General features: G+C 37.6%; 1 protein-coding gene across 1 annotated transcript; it reads right to left on the bottom strand.

Annotated features, from left to right (window-relative positions):
- Nucleotides 1–1,345: 1,345 nt before the first annotated feature.
- Nucleotides 1,346–26,430, bottom strand: Cdc37l1 (cell division cycle 37 like 1, HSP90 cochaperone). The gene is made up of 7 exons (XM_090329720.1): nt 26,101–26,430; nt 21,872–22,153; nt 15,686–15,779; nt 8,886–9,001; nt 7,955–8,077; nt 4,672–4,836; nt 1,346–2,968 (listed from the first exon to the last, which is right to left on the bottom strand). The coding sequence occupies exons 1-7, from the start codon at nt 26,242–26,244 to the stop codon at nt 2,867–2,869; spliced, it is 1,026 nt and encodes a 341-aa protein (XP_090185846.1). The 5' UTR covers nt 26,245–26,430; the 3' UTR covers nt 1,346–2,866.
- Between the last annotated feature and the right edge of the window lie 286 nt (nt 26,431–26,716).

Below are 26,716 nucleotides of genomic sequence, written 5' to 3'. Positions count from 1 at the left end.
AAGAGAATGTTGCTCATCTCCTTAAGAGCACTTCTTTTTTGCCAGTCCCCCCCCCCCCCCCCCCCAGTCCTGGGCTTGAGCTCACAAGGCCTGACCACTGTCCTTGGACTTTCTCAAGGCTAGAGCTCTACCACCTGAGCCTCAGCACCACATCTGGCTTTTTTCTATGTATGTGGTACCAAGGAATTGAACCTGAGTCTCTGTGCATGCTAGGCAAGCACTCTACCACTAGGCCAAACTCCCTGCCCAAGAATAGTTATTTTAATCAGCATTATCTTTATCACCATTAATAGCATGACATTGAGTTAATATTCTAAATGGGGTAATACCTATTTCACCTGAAAAGAATCTTAGAAAATGAATTCATCAAGTAAAACAAGAATCTTTATTGAATGAAAAAAGAATGAAAAATCTTTGCTATTAAAAATATTCATCCGTTTAAGCCTTCCATGGTTTCATTTGTCAAGGGAAATTTTGAAAACTGAAATGTAAATGATTTACTTGCTCAGTCTACTCTTTTCTTTTGGCAGTCCTGGAGTTTGAACTCAGGACCTGGACACTCTCCCTGAGCCTCTCTGTGCTCAAGGATAGCGCTCTATCACTTGAGCCACAACACCACTTCCAGGTTTTTGTGTATGTGGTACGAAGAAATTAAACCCAGGGCTTTGTGCATGCGAGGCAAGCACTTTTATCACTAGGCTACGCTCCCGGCCCATATTTTTTTTCTTAATGGGTTTTAAGAAACAAAAAAACAGGAGTGAACTCGCAAGTCTAAAGGGCTTTTTTTTTTTTTAGAATAAGGAAAAATAAAAAGGATGTCAATTTACTAAAGTACTACTGTTTAAAAATTACAGTGTAAAGGTACAAATATGGCATCAGTCAGTAGGTCCCTCAAACAAATCCAGTTACACTTTCATACATTTGAAACATGGAACACATCCTTTTAGAAGTAAATTCTAAAACAATGATTTTTATATCTTAAAAGGCAAAAACCTTGAGGCATTGTGTACTCAGTTTTTGCTAAAACTTTCTCTCATGCCAGTCTTCAACCATTACCAATTCAAACAAAACAAAATGAGTATAAAAAAAATCAATGTAGATAATCACAGCCAAGACCTATGGAAAAGTGGAATTGAAGGCAGAGAAAACAATGGCTCAAGTAACATTTCTGTGAAAGCAGGGATTTGGTTCTTGTGCCCATTATTCTCAGCATGTGGGTCAAAGGAAAAAAGGAGAGTGTGGTCTAGAATAGAAGGGATCAAGGGAGGGAAGGAGAAGGAAAAGAAAAAAACAATGACTAGGTTACTGGTTAAAAACAAATTTCAGGCTGATGAATACTATGATATAAATTAGTCAAACGTTTTATTATAGAGCATATATATTTATATCAAAAGCACAACAAAGACGTTTATTCTGAAAACCAAGAAGATTGAACATTACAGAAGCATGATTCCATAATTCCAGTCCATTTCTACAGGTAGCTACTAAGTGCATAATCACCTCGATGAAAACAAGGATGAGGCCAAGGTCACAGGTTCGAGTCCCATGTGGGTTTGCTCAGCTTTACCTGGGTTCTCAAATTGAGCATGTATTCGCAGTTACAGTAAGCCATCTTCCAAATGTTTGCTGCTATTCTCAATGGGTACTGAGCCAAAGACTACACCCCCCAATCAATCAAAGGTCATATTTTGTGAATCAGATTAATCCTCAAATAATAAGGATAGCATAATTAGCATTGTCATCTAACACTAAATAAGATGAATCATCAAATATCTGGATATCTGTAGTAAATTATATAGGAAGCGATAAAGCTCAGAAGCATTCTATGGTAACTGAGCTAAGAAATAAGATAGTAAAAACCATCATTTCCATGAAGGGTCACCGTCATCCAATTCTTAGAAATGAGTAGTTGGCAGCTCATAGGATTTGGTTCTACCAGATTTTTCAAGGCTATAGTAGAGTGAAACGTACAATAACCATAATTTTTAAAATCACATTTTTCCAATGTATTCTTACAGGCTGTTAAGGATTCTTTTAAAACTTACTCCCTGAGAGATCCCAGACTATGTCAAGTAAAAGTGAGCTTGAAGTTTATCTTGTTAAAAAACAAACAACAAAACTAAGGGCTCAATTTTTTTTTAATCACTAGCTTTATATTTAAAAAAATCAACAGGGCAAAATAAACTTATAAAGAATAGTTTTGAGAATACTTTGGGGGGAGGTGTGAATGCATTTTAAAAAATTAAATTTTTATATTTCTCCAAGTTTATTTTTATAGTCAAAGATTTAACTGATGGTGCCGAAAATATAAATGCAAATTTAAGAGGAAAGACTTAAAAGTTTATGCCACCCAGATTAGTGAGTAAAGTATATTACCAACTGATTTATTGCTTTTAATATGCTGAAACAGCAGATTTGACAGCTAAACTTAGCAGTGGGATACAAATGTGTTTTTTTTGTTTTTGTAGAGCAGGGCATATGCATAATCCATATACAAAGGACCATGAAGCAGATGCCTCCTCAAATCAACCAGTTCTTGTAAACATTGCGCTTGTGCAGATTTTTCATACTTTGATTCCAAAATTGCTAATAATTAAAGGCAACTTAGAAAGGGTTGGGGGGGGGGGAGAACAGTCCAGTTCGACTTCCTGCAACATACAGTACCACTCCTCCCTTCAGAAACAAAACTAAACAAAAAACCTAGCAGCACATAAAAAAAAAGTTACAAAACATTTCAGTACTTTTTTCTCTCCCATCAAAAACCAAACAAAAATAAAGTGCAGCACCCATAAAAGTGTCAAGAAAATAGCCAAGTTCCTCCTTTCTTGTAACAAAATAGCACTTGGCCTCAGCAGTCTTAAGGAAATTACACAGTGTCCATCATTTTGGGTTCTTCATCTTCTTTATGTACCACTGAGTTTAAACTGCGGAGAGCTGTACTGATAGAATACTGAAGAGAATCTGGATTCTAGGGGCAAAAACACACACAAAAAAGACAGTGAATAGAGAACACAGTTTTATGCCAGCACATGCAAGACATATTTTGCTGCATTCTCCATTTCTCTACAGTACTGCAGATTAAGAAAGAAGATGAACTTTGGAGTAAGACTGAAGCACAAAATACCTTTTTATTTTTTTTGCCAGTCCCGGACTTGAGCTCAGGGCCTGAGCACTGTCCTTGGACTTTCTTCAAGGCTAGAGCTCTACCACTTGAGCCTCAGCATCACTTCCGGCTTTTTTCTATGTATGTGGTACCAAGGAATAGAACCCAAGTCTTCATGCATGCTAGGCAAGCACTTTAACCACTAGGCCAAATTCCCGGCCCCCTAGCACAAAATACTTTTAAGACTTAAGTTTGTTGGCCAACTTTATCTCTACAAAAAATGATAAATATTATATCCTGTTCCAAAAAGCAGTACTAAGTCCTTTTCTGACAATCCAGGCCAAATTCAGAACATAACTCACAATCACTCTGCTATGACTGAGCTCCATTTTTCTGTGGCAAAGTTATGAGTAGTCAACTAGTTGAAGAGATGCTCTACAACTCATTTACCCATGAGTGTCATGGAAACACTTGAAGTAGCACAAAGCAATCAATATCCCTAAATGATTCAATTCCTCATTGTTCCATACTCATCCATCCAGTTCCTTTCTTCCACTCTCTTCCCACTCTTCCTCTCTCCCTCTTAGCTCTCCCTGTTTCTCCCCCAAATCAAGTTTCATGCTTTACTCTGGGGCTGGTCTTAGAACTTGATCCTCCTACCTAAGCCTAAGCCATCCCACAGTATGAAACAGAACTAAAGGCATTTTTTTGTTTGTTTTTGCCAGTCCTGGGCTTGGGCTCAGGGCCTGAGCACTGTCCTTGGACTTTCTTAAGGCTAGAGCTCTACCACTTGAGCCTCAGCACCACTTCTGGCTTTTTTTTTTTCCTTTGTATGTGGTACCGAGGAATTGAACCTGGGTCTTTGTGTATGCTAGGCAAGCACTCTACCACTAGGCTAAAATCCCAGTCCCAGGCTCAATTTTTTTTTTTTTTTTTTTGGTTGCTGTTGTTATTTTTGGTTATGGTGCTTAAACTCAGAGCTTGGGTGCTGCCCTTGAAGTCGTTTTGCTCAAGGCTATTGTTCTACCACTTTGAGCTGCAGCTCCACTTCCGGTTTTCTGGTGGTTAATTGGAGATAACTATCTCATGCACTCTCCTACCTTGGCTGGTTTCAAACCATGACTTCTAGGTCTCAGTCTCCTGAGTAGCTAGGATTACAGGTGTGATCAACCAGTATCCAACTCTAAATTAGGCTGTTTTTTAATATGAAAATATTTAAGATGGTAACATGACATTTAAGAAGTTATCCAAACTAGGCACTGGTGGCTCATGCCTGTAAATCCTAGCTACTGAGGAGGCTAAGATCTGAATCATGGTTAAAAGCTAGCCCAGGCAGAAAGATTCCTGTGAGACTCTTACCTCCAATTAACCATTCAAAAACTGGAAGTGCCACTGTGGCTCAAGGGGTCAAGCACTAGACTTGAGCACAAAGAGACTCAGGGAGATTGCCTAGACCCCGAGTTTAATCTCCCCAATCAACAAAAAAGACAAAGAAAAAAGAATTATCCAAATGAATAAAACCATGCCAATTATTGTTTATAAAATAAATATTTACTTTTCCAATTTACCTGTGGTAAGGATTCTACTAAACCTATAGATCCAACACCAGACTGGAGAACATGATTCTGAACCGTCATAGGTTGAAAACTTTCTGATTGAGGATAAAGTCTTACTCTTGACTTGAAAGCTTCAAGTTCATTTCTGAATGCTTCAAAATAGCCTTCTTCCTCTGCCTAGAATATGTACACAAAAACTGTTACATTTTTCAGACCACCCAGTAAATTCTAAAGAACATGAGAACATATAGACAAGGTAAACAGTTAAAAGGCAGACATGGTAGAAACAGTGTCATGACCTCCATCAGATTGAATCACCTGGTTTTTTGTTGTTGCTGTACACTTGAGTTTGGAAACAACTTGTTATATATTATCAATATTAATGACTTGTTTGTTCCAATTTTTCTGCTTCAATAAAACAAAGTAATAAACAACCCCTCCCTATACATATACACAAGTATGAAAAAACAAACATAGGCTTTATCTGTGTTTCCTTATTTTTATCAGGATCCTTCATGGAATTAAAAAAAAAAAAAAAGGTGGTGGGGGTAGGAGGCCTGGAAGTGTGGCCTAGTGGTAGACTGCTTGCCTACCATGCCCAAAGCCCTGGGTTTTATTCTTTGGTACCATATACACAGAAAAAGCCGAAAGTGGTACTTGTGGCTCAAGGGGTAGAGTGCTAGCCTTACAAAAGCCCAAGGACAGTGTCCAGGCCCTAAGTTCAAGCGCCAGGACTGGCAAAAAACAAACAACAACAACAACAAAAATCCCTCTAACCTCTCCCATTTACTCTATTTCCACTGCTAAACAAGGGATATTCTACAATGTTCAAGAAATAATGTACCCACTACTTGATGAATGTAACTGCAACTGCAACCCCTCTGTACATCATCCCAACAATAAAATTAAAAAACAAAACAAGAGATATTCTTATAATTTTTTATTGAGACAATATTACCTGTTTCTGCTAGCTCTCCAACCTTTTATTCTCTATTTGTAAAAGCCAGGAAAACCAAAGAAAATTGTCATTCAACTTCACTGAGAAACATCTTAATGTTCCTCTTAAAGCAAGTATATACTTTTAATCAAGTATCTACTTTTCAACATTATGGAAAGAAAGAAATATGATTTAAATTGGTCAAAGGAACTCTTAGAAATCCAATGATTTATAACCAGAACTCTTAATAAACAGAATCCTACTGGTAGACAATGCTTTAAATTTAAATGGTAGAAAAATATGATCAGATAGGAGTTTGGGTTGTAAAACTTGGTTAAACCCATTGATTAGCATCAATATTTATATGTATTAGCATCATTATTCTTTAATTCAAACAGTTTCCATATTGTCACCCTGTCTTTATGAATTTAGGGAACATTTCCTTCATTATATTTTAGTATCTTTATCAAGTTTAGACACAGAGAAGCTGGCTCTTACACCTACACATAAACTTTCTGAAAACCAACCAACACAAACTTCGACTTCACCGCAAACTTAGGTCGAGAGGTTTAAGTAACTAGACTTTAATGTCTGTATTCCAATTTTCTTACCTACAAAATTAACTGACACAAATCCTTAACTGACACAAATCCTCATAGAACATCAAAAGGACTTAATAAGTTAATTCATATAAAGTGCTGTCACAAAGAACAATGCCTAACACAAAACGCCTCATGAATATTATTGCTTATTTTTAGTTATTAAGAACACTATTGACTGGCCAGGAGTTTGGCCTAGTGGTTAAAGTGCTTGCCTAGCATGCACGAAGACCCGGGTTCGATTCCTTGGTACCACATACATACAAAAAAGCCAGAAGTGGTGCTGAGGCTCAAGTGGTAGAGCTCTAGCTTTGAGAAAGTCCAAGGACAGCGCTCAGGCCCTGAGCTCAAGCCCAGGACTGGCTTGTTAAAGTACATTTCAAAGTATAAGTGTGTCATATTCCATTGTCCTATTAAATTCTAAACACTAGTAATTTAAGATGAATAAAGTTCTTATGTGTTAAATAAAAATTTAGACCTGTTATTATATGCCTAGGTAGAATGCCAGCTTATTTTCCTCATTTAACTATATTGTAAAAAACAAAAGAAAAACTTCCATGATTTTAGGAAACTTACCTATTCAGACTATACTTCAGAAGGTTCAGAACTATGTGGTAAGATTGCTGCCACATTGGTTGCCTTTTTACATTTAAAAACAATTATGCTGGTAGGCACTGGTGGCTCACCAAAAAAAATCCTTAAATCTAGGATTATAGGCATGAACCACAGGCACATAGCTATAAATTATATATATATAATTATATTTAATATGTACATGTATATATATATATGTATCTATGCATGTATATGTATCCTCACCCACCCCCCAAAATTATCTACTCAGTGGTATTACCATCAGAGTAAATTCTCTTCCCCACTTTTCCTTTCCTGCCCTCCCTCACACCTAACACCCCCTTCTATCTTCTTTTTGTGTGTGCGGGTCCTTGGGCTTGAGCTCAAGGCCTAGACTCAGACCCTTGACACTCTATCACCTAAACCACATCTCCACTTCTGCTTTTTTCTGGTTGGAGATAAGAGTCTCATGGATTTTACTCTCTTCAAACTGTGCCATCTTTCTGTCTTGTCTTTCCTTCTTTCCTTTCCTTCCCCTTCCCTCCTTCTCTTTTTTCTCTCTTCCTTTCCTCCCCTCCTCCCTTTTCTTTCTTCCTTTTTTAACATTTTCATTTCTGTGCCAGTCTTGCCTGAACCCTGAACTCAGGGGGCCTGAGTGCTGTCCCTGAACTTTTGTGCTCAAGGCTAGAGCTCTTATCACTTGAGTCACAACTCTACTTCCAGCTTTTTGATGGACAAATAAAAAGTTGGTAGTTAAATGGAAGTATGAGTCTCATGGGCTTTTCTGCCTAGGCTGGCTTCAAACCACTGTCCTCAGATCTCAGCCTCCTGAGTAGCGAAGATTACAGGCATGAGCTACAGGGACTCAGCTTTTTATTTGCTGGCAACAAAGTTTAAATTCAGGGCCTTGTGTTTGATCAGCTTGCAAGCCAACTCTTTCAGCTTGCTTGCTCAGTTGGCACACTCCCACTTGAGCCATGCCTTTAGTTTGCTTTCTGCTGGTTTACTTTTTGTGCTACAGTCTCTTGAACTTTTTGGTTCAAGCTGGCTTTGAACCAATATCCTCCAATCTCAGTCTCCCAAATAGCAGAGTTCCAGAAGTCAGCCTTCTTTTGATGTGCACAGAATATTAAAGTCTGAGCTATGGCCTAACCTTCCCGGGTAACAGTATGAAGTGACTACTTACTTTGGCTTTCTGGAAAAACAAACGAAAACACCCTCTTGGATCCACATTACAGTTTTTGGCCATTTCCATAATAAATTGCATTACAACAGCTTGATGTGCTATTTGTTCCATTAGAGCCCCTTTCTGAAAGTAAACAGATTAAAGTTTTAAGAAATATTTTCAGATATTTGCATTCAAATTTTGATTTTACCCTCTTTACTTATTAAATCAACTATATGGACTCATAAAAAAAACTTTGTTTCTATTTTTATATGAACCAGAAAAGGTAATGGGGAAATCATGCTACTGGCTTGATTTAATACTGTGATTGTTACTATTTGAGATTTTATTAATTTGAACTCAGGACCTTATGCTTGCCAAGCAAGTAAGTACTCTACCACTTGAGCCATACTTGCAGCCCACATTTTGGGTGTGTGTGTGTGTGTGTGTGTGTGTGTGCGTGCGTGTGTGTGTGCGTGCGTGCGTCCTGGGACTTGAATTCAGGGCCTAGGAGCTATCCCCGAATTATTTTGCTCATGGTTAGCACTCTACCACTTGAGCCACAATTCCACAGACTTTCTTGGCTGATTTTGAACCACAATCTTCCAATCTCAGACTCCTGAGTAGTTAGGATTTACAGGTATGAGGCACTGGGGCCCAGCCACTGGGGCCCAGCTCACTTTCTTAGTTTTGAAACATGACTAGTAAAAAAAGAAAAAGGATTATAGTATACTAGAATAATTGGGAAGTAGAAGAAAAAGCACATTGGGAAATTCTCAATATGTTAACTGAAATGATTAAAAACTTTCCCACCTTAAAACTCTGAAAACTATACACACACACACACTCTCTATAAACAGATCTTGCTTTCATTCAAAGTAAATAACATGAAACAAAAACAAACTTTAAAATACTAAGTTTTCCCAGAAACTTAAAAAAGTTTATACAATACCTGCTCAGCTTCTAGATGGAAACACCATAAAATAAGATATTTAGCAGTTTCTTCACATACAAGGTATGGATTATCAGATAAAAATCTCTGACTATCATCCCATCGACTCAACATACCTATAAAATAATGAGTAAAGTCATGAATGTCAAATGCCTTTTCCTTTCCTGTGAGGGAGGAAAATAAGAATTTTAAATGATTCTCTTTAAAGTCAATTCATATTACTGGAATGGAAGTAACTTCTAAAATTTGTAACAATTTCAGATAATTAAGCTAAAACTGAGTGGCCAGTTTAAGTCAAAAGAAGTCCTGAATCTGGGAATGCCTAAAGACTTGTTCCTAGGCTACAAATGAATACACAAGATTTCAAAAAACTAATAAATATTACTCACTCAGTGAATAAAAGTGTTGCCTCTGGAAAGATTAAGAAAAGAAAGCAAAGCTCAACAAACTGCACTTGGCATGCTTAAGAAAAACTAAAATACCCCAGAAATTCAGTTATGTCTAATTTATGAAAAATATCCAAGATATAATAAACGTTAACATTTGCCAATTTGGAAAAATTAACAAATTGAGAAACTAAGACAAGTAATTATATGTTAACTTTTAACATTATTTCAATGGCTATTTTAAAACTTAGTTTAACATACTTGTTTTTACTACCCCCTTATGTCAATATGTTAAATGAATTTGAACTGTATTTAAAATGTACCTGAAATTTTATGTCTATTAATATATTTGGTCAAAGTCAATATGACCAGGTAATCACAGAACTAAAGTGTTGCACTTGTAAGCATTAAATTAGACTCTTCAGATTCACCAAGCACATTTGGATGTTACTAAATCAAGCATGATAGTCTGACAGTAAACCTTTCACACAATACTTGGTTACATATTAAAATCCACTTGAGAACATAAGAACAAAACCAAAGACAAATATTTTACTTAAATACTGTTAGCAACCTGTAGAGATCAGTAGAAGATACACTATTAACTTTTCCTCACTTAAAAAAAAAAAAAGGTGGGGGGGAAGACCCTGGGTTCAATCTCCAGTCATGTGTGTGTGTGTGTATAGGGTGATGGGTGGTGGTGCAGGAAAGGAGCAAAGTGATTTTGGCATTCTAAGAACTTTTTTTTTTTTTTTTGCCAGTCGTGGGATTTGAACTCAGGGCCAGGGCTGTCCCTGAGCTTCTTTTGCTCAAGGCCAGCACTCTACCACTTGAGCTACAGTCCCACTTCTGGCTTTTTCTGTTAATGTGGTACTGAGGAATGGAACCCTGGGCAGGGGGGTGGAGGGTAAGGGGGCAGGAAGTCCATGTCTTACTATACAATCCAACCTTGATCAGAGTCCTCCACCTCTGTCTCCCAAGTGCTAGGACTGCAGGCCCAAGTATTTTACCAACTTTATGAAATTATTTCCCCAGCACTTTAGTGACAATGATAGGTCATTTCAGATACTGACGGTTATAGGAATGACTACAGAAATTCTCATAAAATTGATTATAAAAGGTTACTTTGAACTACTTCTCAGAATAGAGAGTTAATAAATCCAGGAAATCACAGCAAGTGAAAGGATACCTTTTTCTTATACCTTAAGTCATAAAATAAATACTATTATGTAGTTTTGTCTTGGCTTTCTTACATTGCTGAAGGGGTAATATTTTCATCTATAACAGTTGTCACTTCAACATGGCAGTATCCTGACTTACTACATGATTTTGGTAATTCAGTATTTTGTAACATTTTCTAAGGGAAGTGCTTCTAGGGTATTATTGCATATTAAGCTATTCAACTATTTAATACCTGAAATATAATTAGCACTTAAGATATAGATCTTCTGTAGCTGAGTAATATTTGTTATCAGATTTTGAATTACTATAAAATTTAGAAGTTACAGGTAGTCTATACAGACCTTTGTAAAAAGGATGTGGAAATTTGTGACAAGAATAGAGAATTGATACACTGCTGGAACAGAATATATCTGATGCTATTTTGGAATTTGCAAATAGATATGCAACCTATCCTAATGGCTGGGAAAGCAGACAAAAAAGAACTAAACTGCCTAGGTTTGAACACTAGTTGTGCCTGGGACAAAGTCCCTTTTTATGCCTCCCTTTTCTCAGGTGGACAATAGGGCTAAAATAGTACCTAACTCAAAGGACTTGTTTGAGATTAAATGATAATACTTGAAAAACTTTACTATGACAATATTCTGACTACTACATGTTCCAAATTATGTATGTCTCTTCATGGTGACTTACTTTCAATCCATCAACTATTAATATTCCACCTGATTCCTAAAATAGCTTCCAAATAAACAATTACTGAGTTCTCCCCCATCTCACAGAGTAATGCAGTTTAACACTTCACAGTAATCATTTCTCTTTCTCTTCTCTCTTTTTGCTAGTCCTGGGGCTTGGGCACTGTCCCTGAGCTTCTTCTGCTAGTATGCTAGTGCTCTACCACTTGAGCCATGGCTCCATTTCTGTTTTTTTGGTGGTTAACTGGACATTAGTGTGTCACAGACTTTTCTGTTCTCCTGAGCTGGCTTTGAACCACAATCCTCAGATTTCAGCCTATTGAGTAACCAAAATTACAGGCATGCGCTACCAGAATCTGGCAATAATAACTATTCAATGGTAAGTTATTCTAGAATTCCTAAGATAAAGCCATAAAAAATTTTGGTGATAAAAAATAAAGTATATTTACAGTGAAGAATTTAATTATACAAGATGGATTTTACTGTGATATTTCTACACATGCATACAATTATCTAATGTCTAAAGAAATGAAATAAAAAATCAGATCACATAATTTCTACTTATTTTACTTCATATTATACATTATATAGTATGTATTTTTTTAAAAAGGCAATAACTGTTATGTTTTGAGAAACAAAACTAAGTGATTACAATGAAGGAAGTTGCAAATAAAGCCTATCTGTGAACATATCTATAGCTTTGATGAAATTTCCAGTGACATCATTCTACAGATTCAAAAACTGCTCAATCACAGGTAACTCTGGCTACAGGGAAAAAATCGTATGTTCTGAAAAAACTGCTTTGGATGTTTCAAAAAGCAGCTCTGGCAATTACAAAGACAGTGATGGTATAAAGATAATCTTAAATCAAGCTGCCTTGTGAATTTTAAAAGAAAACAGGATTTATGTCTAAAGTAGAATTTTATATTTATAGTGTGAATCAACTAAATTATTAAATGCAAATGTAGGAAACAAAGTCCGATTTCAATACTTCATAATACTCCACAGTTAGAATTGTACCATCTATGATTAGAGAATACTTTTTCTAATGATAAGAGTAAAGGCAATACAAGGAAATCAATCCACAAACAGCATAAGAGAAAGCTAGGAAGCACTCTGACAAGTATAACTACACATAATGGCACAGAGAAATACTGGTATAAAGTTCCTACAGCCCTACACCTACTAGCCCCACACCCAAACCCATGTACCAGGCCTGTATAAAGTCTTCATTTGATGACAGCTCTTCCTATTTAGATGTATTTAAAGAAATATATAAATATAGTTATCATTCTGGCAAATGCTATTTTCCTTAGTACAATAAGCATACAGCATCAGAAGCATTTGCTCTTTCCCAGGAGGGACAGTATCAAACTTTCACTGTCTTGATTCAAGCATCTATCTACATAGTTTGTCATAGTGAATTTTTGGCAGTACTAGAGTGTGAACTTCAGGCCTGGAGCTTGCTAGTCAAGCACTCTACCATTGAGCCATGCCTCCAACCCATCAAAGGGGATTCTGATTATTTCATTATCCCACAAGACAAGTTGATCTACTCTATGGTGATGGAACTTGATGAGCAGGAAGTAGCAGGTGCCCCAGTTGCCTTGGTAAGATACATGCATGCCAGAAAGTGGAAAATAAAACACATGAAAATTTTGGTAGCCTACTACCTTAGTAACATTTCTGTGGATCCAATGTGCTGCAGCAAGTAGGATATCTCCTCCAAAGTGAAAAGCCAATGTGCATTTCCACTAAGAAACAGGCACAATGTGAATCTGGGAGTGGCTATCAAGTCTGGTTGGGTTTGAAGACAGCAAGGCTCTGGTTAGTATTACAGATGAGATACTAGAAGCTCACAACATCCAATGGCAAACAACTGCTAATTAATCACCTGTAGGTGCCGAGTCAGCCTTTTCTCAAAGCCATCTCATTACACTCACAATAGTTTAAAAAACTAAAGGATCACAGTGATTTGGGCTTGAGATTATACAGAGTCAACAGCAGGGACTCTCCTCATCACGGATGTTTCAGTATTCCAATCCAGCGGACTCAATAAATAACCAAATTTGCCAGTAGCAGTAACAAATGCCAAAACCTCAATATGGTACCCTATACTTAAGGAATTATCAGGCCATTAAGTACTAGATTAATTATGTTTGTCCATTTCATCTTGAAAAGATTAGTAATTTCTTATTCTACACTTGAACAAGCCTTCTCTTTTTTTATCATGCTTCTACCAGTAATGCATCTTTGTCCTACTAGATGAATTAACCAGCACACCACATTACCCACTCCACCTCCACCCCCATTCCAGTTCTACAACTTGGAACTCTGGGCCTGGGCTCTGTCCCTGAGCCTCTTTATGCTCAAGGCTAGTGCTTTACCACTTGAGCCACAGCATTACTTCCAGCCTTTTCTGAGTAGCTTATTGAAGATAAATTTTATGGACTTTCCTGCCAGAGCTGGCTTCAAACTGTGATCCTCAGATCTCAGTCTCCTGAGTAGCTAGAATACAGGTGTGAGCCACTATTGTCCCCACTCCACATTACTTTTTGACTCATTTTATAGCAAAAGAAATTATGTCTATGAACTTACGAAATTCACTGGTGTTACTGTGAACATTATTACTCAGAAGCAACATGTTTCATACAACGGGGAAATGGTTGGCCAAATTCCCAGTCATTAGTTTAAGACAGTAAATCACTTTGTGAGGATGGCATATCTTTCCATATAAAATGCTCTTAATAGAAGTACTACCCAGATCAGTTTAAATAAAGTGAGGAAACATTCTCATCATGGCTGGGAAACAATTAGCCTATTGAATTTGAGGGATTCTATCTACAGAAGGGTAGTATGTGCTCTGACAGTACCTATTTTTCCCTGTAGCAGAACACATGGGCCCTAAGAAGCTAGAACTAAAGGCTTGAGTGGTAACTCACATAACACAGCTAAGAATTATTTGCAAATTACACATAGTCTTAAGAATAAAATAAAGTAAGTGCATAAGGAAAAATTTACTCATTTTTTCCTACTATACAAAATGCTACAATGGCACTATTCAAAAATGTAAATTTTCTTACTTTAGATACTATTTTTAATTAAGTATATAGTTTGACTATTTTATTTTTTTTTGCATTTTTTTTATTGTAATTAGTAAAAGGGTTACATGATATTTGCCAGATAGAAGGTGCATTAATTCACATACATTGATACCCTTTCACATGTCTTGGTACCCATTTCCCTCCCCCCCCACACCCCCCACCCGTCTTGGTTTTCCCCCCTTCCCTATCAAATTTCAAATAACCAAATACAAATAAATCCAATATATCAGATAACAAAGTGAGATACTATAACAATTGACTATTTTAAAAAGTATAAAAACTCAAAAACTTGCCTAAGCTGGATGCTAGTGGTTCATACCTATAATCCTAGCCTCAGGACTGTAAAAGAAAAAAAAAAAGCCCAAAAAGGGGAAAAATGAAAACAAAAGATATATTGTTGACAAAACTGAAGTATAAATGAAATTCTAAATACTTTGGGGAGGGAAGCAATAGCACTAGGAAAAAAATTCCAATATGCCATTTAAGACATTCATGAACAAACTATAAATAAAGTCATATTTGTTAAATTAGCATTATTACCTTGAATAAATATAAAAACCATGGTTTGAGCCTAAACCCATAACACTTCCCTTAGTACTTCCACTCTAGCAGTAGCTTGTTGCTCATTCTGTTACACATCGCAGTACTTTCTGACTGCATTTCTACATGCTGCTTCATCTCCTTGGAAGAGCAGTGTGCTCCTCAGAAGCAAATTACAAAGCTATCTCTTCTCTGGAATCCTTTACTTATTTTGATCTCATCCCACTCATTCCAAGAGAAGAAATGACTTTTTTAGTTGTTTACATACAGTCCAATTACTTACTGTATTCTTCTGAATAATATTTTAGATATGTATGAATTACACAGCATCATGAAAAATCTTCTGGAAAACACAGATAATCTTTTAACCATATTAAAAAAAAAGGTATCAAGGGGGAAAAGGACAAAATGCAAAGTCTACTTAAGAACTAGAGAAAAATCCTATGAACTAAAATAAGATTATCTTTAAAGTATTAACTGAGGCCGGGAGTTTGGCCTAGTGGTTAAAGTGCTTGCCTAGCATGCATGAAGACCCGGGTTCAATTCCTCGGTACCACATACATTGAAAAAAGCCGGAAGTGGTGCTGAGGCTCAAGTGGTAGAGCTCTAGCCTTGAGAAAGTCCAAGGGCAGTGCTCAGGGCCCTGAGCCCAAGCCCAGAACTGGCAAAAAAAAAAAAAAAAGTATTAGCTGAATTTTGCTTCTCTTCATAATTTAGCTTGCTCTCAACCTATTTATGAATATAAGAAATTATCTCAGACAAGATCTGTACAACTCTGTCAAAAGTAGCTACACAACTGTGCCCTATCTTATTTGGCTCCCATTTTATAAATCCAGTTTTTACACAGATACATTTGATATCAAACATTTCAAAGAAAGAAATTCAAATAGCAGACTTACCAAAATGTCTGATTTTTTGCTCATGCTTCTGCATAAATGATTTTGATTTATCTTCATCTTCTGTTTCTTTTCTTTTATCTTGATTAATAAAACTCTGAAAAAATTGAGACATTTAAAACCAGATTTTCTAATATTCTAATTGAATCTTCTTTCTCAGATACTAGACACAATCTTTTTATAGACAATAAAAATTGATATATTATTCTAGTATATCATTAAACTAATCCATTTAACTCTTCATTAAAAAAGATATATCCTTTACACATATATAGTGAGACCAAAAGAAGATAGTCTTAGAGAATCACAAAGGTACAAATTATTAGTGCCTTCTCAGTGTATATAAAATGATATACTGAAAAGAACTCAGAAATATGGAAACAAAAGACCTCTTTTTTTTAGTTTTTGAATGATTGTGTCTTCACCTTATGTATGGTGCATTCACGTGTATATCTTCAGAAGGGTTGCAGGGAGGGCAAAGAACTCGAGGGGAAAAAAGGGTGAAACAGTGCAGCAGTAGAGCACACTGGACACTGATTAAAGTGAACTATGTAACTCATGGGTGGAGATGGGAGGAAAGACTGTATGAAAGAAAATATACTTATTACATGATGTATGTAAATTTAATCCCTCTCCGTATCGCCTCTATAATAAAGTATATTAAACTCTAATATAAATAAATTTAAAAAGATTTATCTTGGAAATAGTAAAGAATGACACAACTGAATTAATCTTTCTAATAAGCTAAGTACAGAAAAGTTTTTTATATGCACAATTTACATCTTCATTATTCACTTTCTACATGTATTTGCAACTGTATTCTAATTTTTTGATTTCTTATGGCAAGTAAACTCAAATTCAAACCATATAGAGAGCAAAGTATATGCACATCAATTTTTTATAATAAACTTCTAATACATCTTGATTACATTTTATTATTTTTTCCTTGAGTCCCAATATATATATATATACACTTTTTTTTTTTTTTGCCAGTCCTGGAGCTTGAACTCAGGGCCTGGGTACTATCCTTAGGCTTTCTCAAGGCTAGCACTTTCCCACTTAAGCCACAGGACCACTTCCATCTTTTGTGTATGTGGTTTCGAGGAATTGAACCCAGGGCGTCCCGCATGCTTGGCAAGCACTCTACAAGAGGCCACAATCCAGGCTCTAGTTTAGTTTTTAAAATCAAGTACAAAGTACAAAGTGCTACTAAAGAAGTGCTTAGATGATTGGGAGGGGGTGGGGGAAAGGAAATGGGGAGAAAACATGAGAAGGGGTATTAATATGTGAGAAGTAATGCACCTACTATCTGGCGAATGTAACTGTAACCCCTGTATAAATTACAAAAAAACCAAACAAAAAAAACCACCAAAGGTCAAAGTTGGTATTTTGATCTTATGTTTTTAAATTAAATAAGAAAAAAAAAGTGCTTACTGCTGGGAGTTTGGCCTGGTGGTACAGTGCTTGCCTAGCATGCACAAAGAGCGGGGTTAGATTCCTTGGTACCACATACATAGAAGAGAGCTGGAAGTGGTGCTGAGGCTCAAGTAGTAGAGATCCATCCTTCAGAAAGTCCAAAGACAGTGCTCAGGCCTTGAGCTCAAGCCCAGGACTGGCACCAAAAGAAAAAAAAATGCTTACTTTCTGTTGAATTAAGTCATAAAACAGATTAAACATGAATTTTTTATCTAGCCACCAAAACCAGCAGAACAGTTTCTTGAGAACATTCTGTGATCACATTAAAAGTCTGAAATCATTCCTGCCAAAAAAAGTATGAAAAGTACATACTAGCACTCTGTCAATTTACAAGGAAAAGTGTAAGAAGCACACACATTTATATTTCAAAATAAAAGCACTTTTCTCTATCTGTTTTGCCATTTAGACCAGCACTGCCCAATAGAAATATAAGTAATAATTAAGATTTAGTGTATGTTCTGCTGAAACAAGTACAACTAATGATCTAAAAGTTTCCATTAGCCACATTAAAAAGCAGAAACAGTCCAGGAGCGTGGCCTAGTGGTAAGAGTGCTTGCCTAGCATGCATGATGTTCAATTCTGTGGTACCACATACATGGAAAAAGCCGGAAATGGGCCTGGAGTTTGGCCTAATGGTAGCGTGCTTGCCTAGCATGCATGAAGACCCGGGTTCGATTCCTCGGTACCACATACACAGAAAAAAAGCCGGAAATGGTGCTGAGGCTCAAGTGGTAGAGCTCTAGCTTAGGACTGGCAAAAAAAAAAAAAGAAAAAAAAAGCCGGAAATGGTACTATGGCGCAAATGGTAGAACAGTAGCCTTGAGGAAAAGCCCAAGGGCAGTGCCCAGGACAAGTTTAAGCCCCAGAACTGGTATATATAAAAAAAAGGCAGAAACAGATGAAATTAATAACCTATGTTATTATTTAATATACACTATAGTTTTTGGTACCAAATCAGTGGAACCTGGTATTTTTTCTTTTTTTTTTTGGTAGGTCATGGGGCTTGAACTCTGGCTTGGGCACTGTCCGTGAGCTCTTCAGCTCAAGGCTACCAAACTACCTCAAGGCCTGGGTACTGTCCCTGAGCTCTTCAGCTCAAGTCTACCACCCTACCCTTTAGCCACAGCCCCACTTCCTGTTTTCTAGTTATTAATGGGAGATAAGAGTCTCTGGGCTTTGTATTGTGCAGGCTGGCTTTGAACTCCAATCCTCAGCTTTCAGCCTCCTCAGTAGCAAGGATTACAGGCATGAGCCACTGTGCCCAGCTCCTGGTATGTTTTATACTTACAGCACATCTTAATTCAGAGCAGCCACATTTTAAGTACTCAATAAACCACGTGACTAGTGGCTATCAAGTTGGACAGCGTAAATCTAAACCAGTACTCTCAAGTCTTAAGCTCCAGACTAAACCAATGTTTGATTTTGAGCAAATGACTGGCACATAAAAATATTCCAATTAACTTGTGGTATAAAGATAGGGTATGTTAGAATCAAAGTGTAAAGAAACAAAAGCAGCTATGTAATCAATATGTTGAGATGTTAACTTTAAAAAATAAAAATTGCCTTTCTATTCCTTCTAGAAGAAAAAAAAGTATTTTAACTAGTCTTGGGCTCTAAATGCATTTTGGAAATAAAATAACCCTTGAGATATCCCTTTTAGAGCAATATATACAGATAAAGTAAATTGATAAAGTAATAGTATATGTTACATACATAGTGTATGTATACACATACACTAACATACACTAGAGTGATATATACAGATAAAGTAAATTGAAGATTCTGTTGTAGGGGAGAAAATACATAAATTAGTACAGGCACAGAGAAACTCTAGATATGAACTCAGAGGTTATCTGTGGGAAATGATACTAGAAACAGAAGGCACATTTTAATTTCTAATTTTATATGCTCCCTATTTATCAATGTGAAACTATTGAAATTTTTCTCAAGGATAAAAAGTAGCACTCTAGCTAGTGTGATAATTTACCTATGTATGTTACTGACTACAGTACTAGAACCCAAGCTGATCTAGAAGGTAACTAGGAGTGCTCAAGAAAACAGGTGAGAGTGGAGCCAGGAGGGCAGAAACAAAGAGGTAAAGAGGATATGTCTAGAAAACAATGATGGTTAAAGACAGGTGAAATGTCTATCCCTCAAACCTAAGGTTTAAGTTTAGTATAAATACAAAGAAGTAGTCTTTGCAACCTTAACAGAAAATGAGTGAATTTCACTGACCCAATATGTTACAGAATGAAGATTTAAAAAAAAAAACTTTCACTATATACTTTTACATTTGTTAAAATTTTTACATACATTGTGTATCTCAAAGTAAAATGCTATAGAAAACTTAAACAAAATAGTTAATAAGGACAGGAGCAGAAGGTACAGATCAGAGTGGGAGAATGATGATGCAGTTGATGTGCAATGTGGGGCTCTTTGTGAATACTGAAAATTTCATATTAAAGAGCTTTAAGGGCCGGGAGTTTGGCCTTGTGGTAGAGTGCTTGTCTAGCATGCACGAAGACCCGGGTTTGATTCCTTGGTACCACATACTTATAAAATGCTAGAAATGGTGCTGAGGCTCAAGTGGTAGAGCTCTAGCCTTGAGAAAAATCCAAGGACAGTGCTCAAGCACCTGAGCTTAAGCCTAGGACTGGCAATAAATAAATAAATAAATAAATAAATAAATAAATAAATAAATAAATAAGATAAAGAGCTTTAAAAAGGCCCCAAATCACTTCTTGGCCGGGAGTTTAGCCTAGCAGTAAGAGTGCTTGCCTAGCATGCTTGAAGACCCGGGTTCAATTCCTCAGTACCATATACTGGTATATAGTGTTATGGCTTAAGTGGTAGAGCTCTAGCCTTGAGACAGTCCAAGTACAGTGCTCAGACCCTGAGTTCAAGCCCAGGACTGGCAAAAAAAAAAAAAAGTTAAAAGAAAGCCTGTTCTTTTTTACATAAATATACTAATATCATTTCCGTACAGTATTTGTACATTCCTTAAAATGTTAATTATAAATTTGAATTCAGGGCCTTGGCACTGTTCTTGAGCTTCTTTTGCTCAAGACTAGTCCTCTACTATCAGAGCCACAGTGCCACTTTTGGCTTTTTCTGAATAATTTATTGGAGATAAGAGTCTCACTAATGCCTGGGCTGGATTAGAACTATGATCCTCAGATTTCAGCCTCATGAGTAGGATTACAGGCACGAGACACTAGCACTCAGATTGGTGTTCCTTTATTAATGTCTATTATCTCCATAAATGGTGGAAATAATTTCATTCTTTAAAAAACCTTTTGTTATTATAAAAAAGGTGATGTACAGAGAGGTTACACACCACCCCATCCCCTGCTCTCTCTCAATCACTTTCATTCTTAAAGGCATATTAAAGAATATTCTCAGTCTGGAATTTTTCTCTCAGACTTGATTTATCCTTAAATTATGTCACTTTTTCAGTTTCTTCACTTGCAACATGTGTGAATTTCTAAAAAAAACCCTCTATAACAATAACCAGGTAAGTAAGGGATATAAGAAAGAAAATGTGTAAGGATGAAAATCTTTTCTCCCACATTTCTCAATCCTTAAGAACACTGGGTGCCATTTTATATACATAGATATGTATATATTCACTTACACACACATATGTAACAGTACATGCATACATATAAACAAATATTTCAAAATGGTAAATTAAAACTGCCCACAGGGGCTGGAGATACAGCTTAATGGTAGAGTGTTTGCCTACCAGGCAAAAGGACCTGGATTTGATTCCAATTACCATTAAAAAGCAAAACAAAACAAAAAATTCAGAAATACAAAAAATAAAAAGTTGCCTGAAGTCATACATGCATTCTAACATGCAAAAACATACAACATATGAGTTTTAGAATACAATACTGACTCTGTAAGTGGGATGTACTGATGTTTTCTATTGTATGCTATATAGTGAAGAAAAATGCTACTTGAACTCTGTGCCAATTTTTTTTCATAACCAACTTAAGTTGGCCATGAGTCCATAATCTGAATGGTCAGTCAATACTTGTCCTGAACCAGGTACTTTTTGATTTTAGTACAATTGAAAAGAACTACTTGCTTGGCAAAATCAACATACCCTTTTAACAGAGTCAGCATTATTTCTGGGGTCCTCTCAGAACTAGATTACCACTTGAGTTTATTAAAAACATATTGGTAAATAAACATTGAAAGATTTGTCTAATGAATCAGTAATCATGTGTATAAAACTGTTGGCAAGCTAACAGGCCACAACAACATGAGAATGCATTCACATATCTGAACTTAACAATAAGCCTCATGCTACCATATTTTTCAGACATTATTCAATACACTGATCCTATATAGTTGAAGAAATTAAGGTTTAGAGATATTTAGTGACTTCCCCAAGGTCACAAAGCCACCATGTGACAAAGCTGAGATTTGAGGCAGTCTAGACCCACACTCCATGTGCCATGATTCATAGTTGTATGAAGACTGCCTAAGTTAGAAATTGCCAGGGTATAGGTTTCTGTAAGAACTTTTTATGAACTGCCAAAACAACACCAGTCATACTTGTACACAAATGCTTGTTTGTTTTTTTTCTTTTCCCAATCCTGACTTCTCCCTTTTTTAAAATTCTTTTTAGGTTTAGGGATAAAATCCAAGCTCCAGCCCCAGTGTCCATTTGTTTTTCCTTTATGGCCCAATAAAATATCATACCTTATTAAAAACATCCTTGCTAATGCCATCCATGTTCCACAGACACATCCTCTCTCTTTGTACTAGAGCCTCTTCTTTCTGTCGCCATTCTTCTTCCCGTTGCCTCAGTTCTGACACTGCTGTTTGTGCTTTGGCATGTTCCTGATCCAAGGACTCAGAGTTATGCAGCGCTAAGCTACCAAGTTTCTGCTGAGCTTCAGCAAGATTCCATTTGCACGCCACAGAGTTCTTCACAAACTCCTTCTGCTTTTGGCAAGCCAGCTCAATCCCATGGCTATACATCTGAATGAGAAAACACTTGTAAGAAACGAAGAAGGCAGCATAGTTCAATTGTTTTCTAATTCAAAGGTTCTGTGTACCATGTTTGGTGCAATGCATATCCTATATTCTGTGTCTATAGCTACATTTTTATATTACAGGTCTTGTTTCATGAGTTACACAATAATTCTGTTGACTTACATCCTTCTGGAAAAAAAAAAAAACAACACAAAGCCTGTCAACTATTACAGTGATTTCCACATATCTGGTGCTCAACAAACGTGATTTATAGTCTTCATAATACTGCCCCAAGCAGAATGAGAACAAAGTTTAGTCTAGTTCATCACCTCAACATTCCACATGCAAAAAACAAGACCTTTAGAGATATAAGGGGGTTTTGTTTCATTTTGCAATAGTGGGGACTGAACTCAGGGCTCTATCTTTCTACCTACCTACGGGAAAATTTTAACAGAAATTTTTTACTTTTAACTGGTAAGAAAATTTTTTACTTATAACTGGTAAGACAGATATTCTCTAACCTCATTACAATTGACAAAGTTATTTAAGAAGGGTTAACTAGTGTATCCTACTTATTGATCTGTTACATTTGAGAGCAATAGTTGCTGCATGTACTTAGCCAAGTGTATATGTATTCACTGAGAATTATTTTTCTCCAATCTGTTTCTCTATCTGCATCACTACCTAAGTCATCCTAATTTTACACCTGAATTACATAAATATAGCCTGTCTTATCTCAACCATTCTCTATCCTATTAGCTCAAGTGATCGTTTCAAAATATAACCCAAATCTGATCATTTTTATTCATTCTTTAGAGTCTTGGGATAATGTACAACTCTAATAACCTGGTCCCTTATGATTCTCCTTCTCATTATCTTTACAGACTCAGTTCTAATTACTCTTACTTATTTGCTTATGAACTCTCACCCATTCTCTTCCTCTTTATTTGGCAATCTTCCTCCCTCTAGGTAATTCATATAGCAGATTCTGGCATCCTTGTCTTATTTTCTTTCCACCTAATATATGAATATTTCTAGAATAATGTTTTTCACATAGTATTGTGCTTGTTTCTGTGACTATCAGCTTCTTGAGAAGGTAAAATTAAATAAACATTAGATGAATAAAACAAAGCTCCATTTCTTGGAACAAAATGGCAGTGGTAAAGAATTGGGAGGCAAATAGAGAGCAAGGGCCCTTCTTCCTAGCTGAGTTTTCAAAGTCAAGATTTCTACTGGGATAAATGTGGATCAACACTGCTGCTATCCTTGTTGTATTTCTCTTCATTCAGTAGACTGGGAGCCGGGTACTGCACACTCTGTGTCCCTAAATAATCAAGTAAAATATTTGTTTTTATTTGCTGCTACCTTAGAATGGGCTCAAGAGAAACTGTAGATTAACTAGGCCTGAAATAGTCAAGAAAAAGAGAACAATGAATTTAAAAGAACTTGTAAGAGGGCTGGGAGTTTGGCCTACTGGTAGAGGGCTTGCCTACCATGCATGAAAATCTGGGTTAGATTCCTCAGTAACACATACATAGAAAAAGCCGGAAGTGGTGCTGTGGCGTAAGTGGTAGAGCTCTAGCTTTGAGAAAGACTAAGGACAGTGCTCAGGCCCTGAGTTCAAGCTCCAGGAGTGGCAAAAAACAACAAAAAACAGAAACAAAATAATTTGTAAGAAAAAAACAAAGCCCCAAGACAGAATACTGGGTAGGGTAGTAAACAAGATCAAAATACATTACGTGTATTTTGTACAATAAATAAACTTTAAAAAAGGAAAGCTACACCAAGAAAGGCAAGTCCTAGTGAGACACCATTTAACCATAAATTTAACATGTACTCAGAAGACTAAGTATTAGGCATTACTTCAATCTATGAACATATTAAATCTGTAGAGGGACAAAATAATATTTTAATAAACAAAACAACCAAAAAAGAATGGTGAGCATTAAAGTACTTCACTATAACCTTACATAAATATTCCTTAACAAGACCTCTCAATTCACATCTACCTTTTCATCAATTGCATCCAGGATCTACACATCATTTACCACATTATGATGTCTAATCTTTCATATCTAGTTAAAGTCAATCCAAACCTTATTTTAAAGTGGATTTTAAATGCCTATCAAATGTATTAAAACATTTTGTTGTTTCCAGATGTCCCAACCCAGATAATTAAGTTCTAAAGCCAGCAAGACAAATAAATAGATCTGTAATCAACTTAAAAGAATGAATAATGACTTTGCAAATTTCAAGACCATTGGAAGATAGTCTTAGCCAAAAAAGTTTTTTAGTGTGTCACAGGATGGGCAGGGCTGGATTAAAGTAATAAATTCCCATTTTTACTCTACAGTTATTACCTACCTAGATGGCCTTGGGGAACCTAAAAAAATTAGTTCTATTCTCTTTGAGCTGCTGTACAAAGGAGTTACCATTCAATGTACATCTTGAAGGATGTAACCCCTTTCACCATTCTCCCCTTCGCCCCTCAACTCCTCCCGGGGAAATCACTTTCAGTGGAGAAGAAGCAAATTTACTTCTAAAGCCTATTTACTTCATCTAAAAAAGCATGTAAGTGCAGAAGTGAAGACTTAATACACAAATATTTTTCATATTCACTTTCTCTTGGGCTATTTTTGTGCTTCAATTATAATTGCAATGAAACTCTTAGGACTACTTTCTATCCACAACTGGCATCAGCAACTGTTGTTCATCCTCCCTGTAAAGAATTATGTGTTCATAAACATGATACATACAGACGACACTAGTGATCCATAATTAGTGGGTGACTACTCCCCCTCTCACCTTGCCTTGCTTTCCTACCGACTAGCTGGAGCAGGGCTGTCTGCGGTTATGAAACAGCATTTTTCCTGAATGAAGCCAACTGAACTCCTTTAGCTAGGCCTAAGGCTATTATGCTCTCTTTGCTGGCAAACCATTTAAATCACTCATCTTCATTACCATCTAGCAAAACGAGTTTCAAGAAAAACGGTTATTAATTCTGCTCTTATTAGACTCCCATTAGCAAAAGCAAAAGCACAACCAAACAAAAACGGAGCAGGCAAGCCATTTACAAGCCACTTCACTGGACATTGTGAAGTGGGTGCTCCTGAAATACAAGACCAAAACACAACAAGGTGAGAAAATACCACAACAAGATGATGTGAGCCTTGAGCACTACCTACGTAAGAAAAGACCAGGAAAAATCCTAAATGGGAACACATTTGAGGAAGTTTCAGCGGTAGGAAAAGCTGAGTTGAAAAAAAAAAAAAATCACAAGTAGCACCAGGAACCTGAGAGAGAAATCTACAAGAAAAGGTTACACTCTGTGTGTGTGTGTGTGTGTGTGTGTGTCCCTACATGTTCTTCCTGCAGAATTACGTAAAGCAAAATAAAAAAAAAAAAAAAAGCACCAAAGGAAAGACAAGTCTCGGTGGGCTAGCATCAATAACAAGCATTAAAAAGCTTAGAACCATCAAGATTTCCAGACTTGACTCGGATGTCTCGGTGGGCGAAAAGAATATGTGTGGATCTTTTAGGGACTCTTCAAGTGCTATCACTCACGATTCCTTCCGCTGTGGACCAGGAGCCTTTAACAAAGTAATTCGCCTCAAACCGCCTACGAGAGGACAAAGGGTCAGGGCTGCACAGTGTGGGGGCGGAGGGGGGGGGCTGTGCCCTAAATCCGGGCGCAGTGGGGAAAGAAAACAACCCAGGGTGAAAGCCCGGCTGTTGCAGGGACGCCGAGGTGGGCGACCAACACACGACGCCCTCCTCTTCCCGGCGAGGATGCTGTAATAGCGGAGGGATTGGGGCATCCGGGATCCGGGATCCGCCCCCCCCCCCCCACACCCCGTCCCGAGCCCCGAGCCCGGGATCCCGGACTCGGGGCACCCGGGGCTGCAGACGCAGCATCTCCCCCTGGCCCCCACCGCACGCGGGCCCGCTCTCACCTGGACGCTCCCGCCCGGCGGCGGCGGCGGTGGCGGGCAGCGGCGGGGAGAACCGGGGGACACGTCCAAATCGCTCTCGTCCTCTGCCTCGCCGGCGGCCTGAGAGAAGCTCCAAGGTCCCGGCGGCGGCCACGGCTGCTCCATGTCGCTCTGGCCCCGGCTTTACAACCGCCACTGCCAACGGACTTAGCGTTGAGTGGAACCCGAGGCGCGGAGCCAGCCGCCCTAGCTAGCCGGGGCCGTTACCCAGAATCCCTCTATCGGCGGCGGCAACGACGGCGAGGGCGACGTACAACCCCGCGCTGGCCTAGGCCGCGCCACCGGCGGGCGGCGGAAGAAGAACTACCGAGGGTGTACGTCATTTCCGGATGGGGCGTGCCACTAGGGGGCGGGTCCAAGGCTTGCGTGTAGGGGGCGGGGCTAGAGCTGCGGCTGTGAACTGGCCAGCTGGATGTTGGTTAGGTAGCAATGAATGCTTGTTACCTGGTGTTCTCTAAACTGGGGTGCTCAGGACCATGTCCTCTGCAGTGTAAACAACTGTAGCTCATTCACATGCAATTGATGTATAAGAGCAGGTTTTCCTAAGGCTTCGTTGGAAGGGTAGAATTACACCTTT

Source organism: Megascapheus bottae, chromosome 3, assembly GCF_031878675.1.
Source record: "Megascapheus bottae isolate mThoBot1 chromosome 3, mThoBot2.hap1, whole genome shotgun sequence".
NCBI lineage: Eukaryota > Metazoa > Chordata > Mammalia > Rodentia > Geomyidae > Megascapheus > Megascapheus bottae.
This window is presented reverse-complemented; position numbering and strand designations above follow the sequence as displayed.

Coding starts and splice junctions, on each gene's coding strand:
- Cdc37l1 (XM_090329720.1), bottom strand. CDS start 26,244: ATGGAGCAGCCGTGGCCGCCGCCGGGACCTTGGAGCTTCTCTCAGGCC. Junction 15,780..21,871: donor GCAAGGATGTTTTTAATAAG/GTATGATATTTT, acceptor CAATTTTTTCAG/AGTTTTATTAATCAAGATAA. Junction 9,002..15,685: donor GCAAAAAATCAGACATTTTG/GTAAGTCTGCTA, acceptor ATTATTTTATAG/GTATGTTGAGTCGATGGGAT.